Here is a 7,592-nt window from a genome sequence, read left to right on the forward strand (position 1 = left end):
TGCTTAGAATTATGTTTTATTTAAGCTTTATGCCTACTAGACTATCCTTTTTTTTTTCAGGGATATTAGTTTCAACTTGAAAAGTGTTACACTGTTTGCAAATATTTTCAGTTTGATAATATTAACATATCTACAGATACATGGCAAACTTATTTTAGTAAAATGTTCTATCCTATAATTCATCAGTATAGTGAGTCTAATTTTTTATTGGTTAGTCCTATTTTATGCTTGAAAAGGGCTAGTTACAAGTATACAAAATTTTCTGTATATTCCTTCTAGAATTTGCTCCTTAGTGTGAAAAAAATACTAAATAAGTAAAAAAGCTCAAGAGCTAACCAATTCACTAAACAAGCTAAAATATACCGAGAATCTAGGGGTAATTTGAAAGAAAACAGCATAGAGGGTGTTTGGCAATGCCTGTATTATGAAAATCAATATACTAGAGACTTACCATAGCTCCATTTATGTTCTATTACAGAACTCCGTATACATTAGGATTCTCAAGGGTTACATCCAAGCAAGTTTAGTAGCTAAATTAGTAAAATTATTTCATTAAAAGGTGGTTGTACCTATAAGCTGATCCAATGAACAAGTATTACTAGAAGGTTCTGTGGTATCCATAAAGGAAAAATAAGTTGAATGTGCAAAATTAAGCCATATATTTTTCAGAGCAAGGGATGGAATAAATAAATTTTCTGAACGTGATATTTTTTGCAGTTATTACTAATCAAATTGATCAGGTAAATGAACAAAATGATGTGATTTGCAATGATATATGTTTGATTCACTCAGTGATATGCACTGAATGGTAAAAAAATGTTTCAAACAACAAAAAAACAAAGGACAAAAAGCAAATCAACTTCAAGGCAGTACATTTAGTTGTTTCCTTTCCACACAGACCATGTCACTATTTTTGCCAAAACCTGCAGTACTACCAAACTGCAGCAGGTAAGTGGTAAGAGAATCTTCCAGAGCCTGAGAATGACAATATTAATATGCGCTGATTCTCACTGTCTTTATTTTGGAATTCTCAAAAAAGTACAGAATTTAATTACTCCACTTTTCCTTCTTCCCAGGTTTGGTACATGGACAGTTATACTAACAATAAAATTGTCCGTGAGTACAAATCAATTGCAGACTTTGTCAGCGGGGCCGAATCAAGGACATACAACCTCCCTTTCAAATGGGCAGGAACTAACCATGTTGTCTACAATGGCTCACTCTATTTTAACAAGTATCAGAGTAATATCATCATCAAGTACAGCTTTGATATGGGGAGAGTGCTTGCCCAAAGAAGCCTGGAGTATGCTGGTTTTCACAACGTTTACCCTTACACATGGGGTGGGTTCTCTGACATCGACCTAATGGCTGATGAAATCGGGCTGTGGGCTGTGTATGCAACTAACCAGAATGCAGGCAATATTGTCATCAGCCAACTTAACAAAGATACCTTGGAGGTAATGAAGAGCTGGAGCACTGGCTATCCCAAGAGAAGTGCGGGGGAATCCTTCATGATCTGTGGGACACTGTATGTCACCAACTCCCACTTAACTGGAGCCAAGGTGTATTATTCCTATTCCACCAAAACCTCCACATATGAGTACACGGACATTCCCTTTCATAACCAATACTTTCACATATCCATGCTTGACTACAATGCAAGAGATAGAGCTCTTTATGCCTGGAACAATGGTCACCAGGTCCTATTCAATGTCACCCTTTTCCACATCATTAAGACTGAGGATGACACATAAGCAAATGTAATTTGTGTTCACTGATCTAACAGTGTCATCTGTGATAAACTCTATAGACCCTTTCTGGTTTTTCTTTATAATAACTTTCATCATTTCTCCAAAGCATTTTTTGTTATAAAGTTGGTGTTTCAAAAAACATCTGAGCCTGTATAAATTAACCGTTGGAAACACATCTTAACTCCTAAATTTACAAGGCCTATCATGTCCTTGTCATGAAAAGCACTAAAGTGAGCTTAAGTGGCTAAAGTCATAGTTTTACAAAAGATTAATGATCTGCCTTATATTAGAGTCAGAGATTAATGGTGGCTTAAATGCATGAATGTCTTTTTTTTTTTAACTCTGTCATTTTTTTACTGTCTTTTGCTCCACATCAGAAAATATTTTGGTAGGAATTAGGAAAAAAAAAAAGCACTTCCCCCTCATTTATTTCTAAAAGAGATTTAAGGATCTTATTTATATGAGAAAATATTATTAATCATTTTGCTGTTATACAGTTCTCTGATGCGGTGCTGTACAGTCATTTTTAAATCTCTTGCTAACATTTTATTGGCAATAGGTATTTCTACCATTGTAACCACCATTGTTCAACTGTATCTCTTCACTTCTGTGAAAGTAAGTAATATTTTTTATAAAATACACTGAAGTTTAATCTCAGTAATCATTATGGGTCACTTTTCAAGAGTGGTCAAAAAAGGAGGTCTCTTCTCAGCTCACCCCTTTACATAAGCATTATAAACTAAAAAGAAAATCAAACCAGATTCCTTACATAGAGTCTTTATTTTACCCCAAGTTTACTGGACCACTGACATGGAATCCTAAAATTGATTCAGTAAGGATGAGTTATTCTGATCACTCCACTGAAAGCAAACCATATAGTTGCTTGCAAAGATGCAGTTGAGTCACAACTGACTTGAGTTGGCTCTACTCATTTGTTACACATTCAAATTCTGTTCTTTGTAATTAAATATATTAATGTTTTAACTTAAATTTTACACACAACTGGCAATAATGTAATTTCTTGTGTCAGGACTCTAAAAGTACAGGAAGCACATGTGAAAACTCTTAAAAATAAAATTTCTGTAATGTCATCTAGACTTATAAATTCTGGAGAGCTACTGGCAAGATTTGTACAAAAGAAAATTGTGGGAAAACTTGGGAGTTGTCTGTGTGGTTTATTGTATAAATAACCAATTTAGAAAATAAGATGGGACAGCAACCCCGTTACCCTGATTCACTGTGTGCAGAAATACTGTAACCAAAAAATAAAGCTTTAATAATATTTTATGTTAATAACACCAAAAACATATAATCAATATATATAAAACATATCACTGGGCTTCCCTGGTGGCGCAGTGGTTGAGAGTCCGCCTGCCGATGCAGGGGACACAGGTTCGTGCCCCTATCCCGGAAGATCCCACATGCCGCGGAGCGGCTGGGCCCGCGAGCCATGGCCGCGGAGCCTGTGTGTCCGGAGCCTGTGCTCCGCAACGGGAGAGGCCACAGCAGTGAGAGGCCCGCGTACAGCAAAAAAAAAAAAAAAAAAAAACATATCACTGAGTTTGGAGGTACTTTCCACATACTTACCTAAGGCAGTTTTATGGAAACTAGTGTGGGTTGGTTTTACAATTTAAAAAGCATATTCTATAATAAATAATATATAACTTAAACTGTTGTGAATGTTTAGTTTCACACATACATAATAATATCATTTCCTTTGTAAAGTAAGGATATAATAAATCAGATAAGGCATTGTATAAAGAAATAATACTTAAGAGTAATTCATTTCAAATGTCACAAGTAAAACATCATTTTCAAATATCTCACTGTCAAAACTGTAGTATGAAAAACTCAATCTCAAAATTGTTAAAATTTAACAAAGATTTCTTTTTTTGCCTACAAAAAGCTATTAGCATGATTTAATGACCACTCTGGGTTCTTCTGCAATACTGTCTTCTCTTTAAAACATTTATATATGTTCTCCTCTGCTTTTGAAAGTTAGAAAATTTATGGGACTCACTTGTCATTGTACACACACCACAAAAATAATCAGCCAATACTTTGTACATCAAGAGTTTGTATGAAGAAAGAAAGTCAATTTCAGAAATGAATGAGTTTTTAGTATATGGCCTCTAGCAGATATCTGGGTCTTCATTACTTGTTTTTTAAAAAAATAATGTAACATGATATCACGTAAATTCAAAACCTCAATGATCACAGCTTTTTTGTGAGATGTACGGCTTGTAAAGCACTTTATTGTTTTCTATGTAAGGGTTCATCACCACATCCAGGTTATAGTGTATGTGCTGCTAAAGCAGGCACAGATTTTATTATTGTCACTAGAAGTGGGGTTGACATGGGTTTAAAAATGTAATTTGCATTAAACACTTAGTTTAAAAGCATTTTTCTTAATAAATTATTATCAGTTTGTGCCTGAAATAAATAAGAACTTACTCTAATCACTGTTTTTAAAATCTCCAACAAATAAAATACATTTTATGAGGGAAATAATGACTATTTTAAAATCATACACATAATCCAATCCATAAAGAAATCCAAGCTCAGAAAGTTTTAATTCTAAGTGAACTGTGTAACTGGAATTTTCTGAATTAACGATATCATTAACAAACTTCCATGTCATTTAAATAATAATATGATCATGGTCTGATTGTGTTTGTGTGACATTTGTATTTGTGGCACTTGAATCATAATGTTTATTACTTGCACCTGCACTTACATTTATGAGTTCAGAAAATGACAGTGTGTTAGTGCATTACCAATATGTAGAGATTAAAAAAGAAAATAATGACAAGTGCCTATATGCCACATTCCATAGAGTAATAAGGTTGTGATAAGATTTACCATGAACTCAGAATCTCTGGTTCCTATCACCATACTCATAGAGTCATTTCATCATTATAATCTATAGTATTCTCTGATGACACCTTTTTTTCATAAAATTGATTCTTAGTCCTAACAAGAAAATGGCGTTTATATCTGAAAATTACTACCAAACTTAAAATTACAAATTTTTCAAACAGAATTATTTTAAAAGTATAAATATAAAATTGTACTTATGTTCATCAACAAATGAAACCAGTTGTTTTTCTACTAAGGTATATTATATATATATATAATTATACATATTATAATCCATAATATGTATAATTATACATATTATATATATATATACACACATACACACACACACACACACACACACACATATAATAATCCCTTAGCTTTATTCTCCTTAAAAACATTTTTTAAAAACCCTATCTGAGCACTCAGGATTACCAAATTGTTTCTTTCTACAAATGCTAAATTTGAATGCAACTGATAGCAAAATTCAAAGTATCGCTTCGAGTTAGAGCAAATATGAAAAATTACTGACATTACAGAGTTTCTAAAAGCCAAGCCTTCTAGAAATATGGATATTTTTGAAAAAGAATAAAAAATGGCATCTTGCTGACTTGACAAGGTAGGTATGATTATATCCTTTACTAAACGTACAATTTGAGTTCCTATGACAATATAAAAGAATGTGAATTTATAGACAAGGCATACTTTGCCTCTCCATCATCACATGATTAGTGGACCATGAGAAAAGCTACTAAAAGTGGTCTACCTAGCACAATAGGCAGGGAGCATTAATTAAAATTTAGATGCTATAGGATGATACAAAGCCTTAATCTCTGACTACTCATAGATAGAAACAGTCATTTATAGAAAGGCTCAGAAGCACTAAGTATCATTCAGTTTAGTAGGCTGTATCCATACTGAAATCAAGATCATGGAATGACTTCTGTTTCTAAAATTAAGTAAGCTCAGCGTAAATCTCTTAGCTGATAGTTTGTCATAATCAGTAACTCTTTATAAAAGGTCTTGAGCTTAATAAAATGTGTTCTTTTGAATTGTTGAACTCGAACTAGAAAAAACACTGTGAAAACATTAGCTGATGGAAGAAAAACCAACTTCACCAAACTCTTTTAGTTATTTTTCTATCAAATAATGAATTCAATTGATGGCAATCTCTTGAATAAAGAAAAGCGTTTACTCTACTATTTAACCAGTCAGAAAGAAATCTTCCCCAAACTGACTTTACTAGGCTGATTTTTCTGAATCATACCTTAATATTATGTGATATAGTTTATCCCTCTTCATCAGGGTTAGAGGAACTTTAATCATGTTTGGAGTCTGCCTTGTCTCCAAAGCGTCAAACTAATTGGCAGAAGATGTATCCTCTTTGAAGCTCAGTTCATTGATTGCCAAATAAGTTTTACAAGTATAAATTATTATTAAACATGACTTGAAAATAATATAAAAAAGGACATAAAGTTGTACCTTGTCAAGAGTACACAGTACCTTTCATAACTATAACCATCTTAAAACACTATTCATAGTTAGAGATATGAAGCAAAATGGTGAATATAAAAGAGATCTCAGGAACAGAGCTGCAAGAAATCTGCTGGTAAACCATACACACATATGCAGTTCAGTATAAAGTTACATCCCTACCAAAGCTATAGTCTTCCCAGAAGAAACTGCACACATTTTTTAAAAAATAATTAAAATATTGCCATAAAATATCATTCTTACCACAGTTCAGACTTGGAAATACTGCATATCATTCAGACATTATCAGAAAGTAAATACTATATGACAAAAGTCTTGAAAACGGAGCAAAAAATGAGCTGATGAAAAGAAGCATTAGCCATTTTAAAGGTCCTCATGGGCATACATTCTAGTAAGAACAAGCAGCAACAAAAATATTAATGAAAAGTAAGTTCTGATTGTACTAACTGCTATAAAGGAAATAATTCTACCTCATAAAGAGTGACTGGGTATTTACTAGGGGCAGGGTGGGATAGGAGATCTTTAGGTGGGATAGTCAAGGTAAATTCAGTCAAGGAATGAAATGTCACCATCTGATCCACACAAAAAATTTTACCTCTTCCTTTCCGTTCCTAGAAATCCATGGATCAAATATTTCTTATTATTTCTCTATTCAGAAGTTTGTTTTGTTTTGTTCATTTTTTGTTTTTTTAACTTGGGAGTTCAAGGATACACTTCTGATGATGACTGAACTCCCTGAAAATATATGCTAAATTTAGTGTGTGCTTGTACATTCTTTTATGTAGGGGACTTACAGCTTTCATCCCATTCTCAAAAGAAAGCCATGACCCAAAAGATCACCACTATGTCAATGAAATTTTAATCCTAAATTTATTAAGCATCTTTATGACAAGCACTGAATGTGTGTCATCTGTCTTGCAATACTCAAGAATTTAGCTTGTTTCAGAGAGGAAAGGAATTAACATCCTAGTATTACCCGTAATTTTTTTCTTCAGAAGAACGCAAGATTAAGTTGTTCCCTATTAAAAATAAAACAAAACAAAACCTCTAAAGGGACTTTTTTTATATTTGGAGCAAATCCAATTTTTTTTCGTGATCCAGCTTTAGAGCACATTCTTGCCACATTTAGTGGCCAAGAGTCTCTATTATGAGGCCTGTCCTACATCTACTGGAGTCTGGAGAACATTCTCTTATAGTTCTAATGCAGCCTTTTAGCAGCACCATTAGAATCTGACTGGAATTGAAGAGATGTTGTGTGCTCCATCAAATTTAACTGCAAACTCCTCTTCTGAAATTAGCTACCGCAGCAATGCATAAACAGCAAAAGAAAAGATTGTAACACTTGCCTTGGTTTAGAAGCTACTGTGGTTGATATGCATGTAATCAACAGCTACAGAAAATAAAAATAATTTGTATTTAAAAAAATAACTCTAGGGCTTCCGTGGTGGCGCAGTGGTTGAGAGTCCGCCTGCCGATGCAGGGGAC

At 33.4% G+C, this 7,592-nt stretch overlaps 1 protein-coding gene across 3 annotated transcripts in view; it reads left to right on the plus strand.

Annotated features, from left to right (window-relative positions):
• OLFM3 (olfactomedin 3) overlaps positions 1–1,754 on the plus strand; it is a gene marked incomplete at both ends in the record, with an annotated part of 190,462 nt that extends 188,708 nt beyond the window's left edge. For all 3 annotated transcript variants that reach the window (XM_081223999.1, XM_081223997.1, XM_081223998.1), the window contains one exon: positions 1,077–1,754. In XM_081223999.1, coding sequence (XP_081080125.1) covers positions 1,077–1,754 — 678 coding nt within the window. The remainder of the gene's footprint in view (positions 1–1,076) is intronic.
• Between the last annotated feature and the right edge of the window lie 5,838 nt (positions 1,755–7,592).

Source organism: Mesoplodon bidens (assembly GCF_964165515.1).
Source record: "Mesoplodon bidens genome assembly, chromosome: 2".
Classification (NCBI taxonomy): domain Eukaryota; kingdom Metazoa; phylum Chordata; class Mammalia; order Artiodactyla; family Ziphiidae; genus Mesoplodon; species Mesoplodon bidens.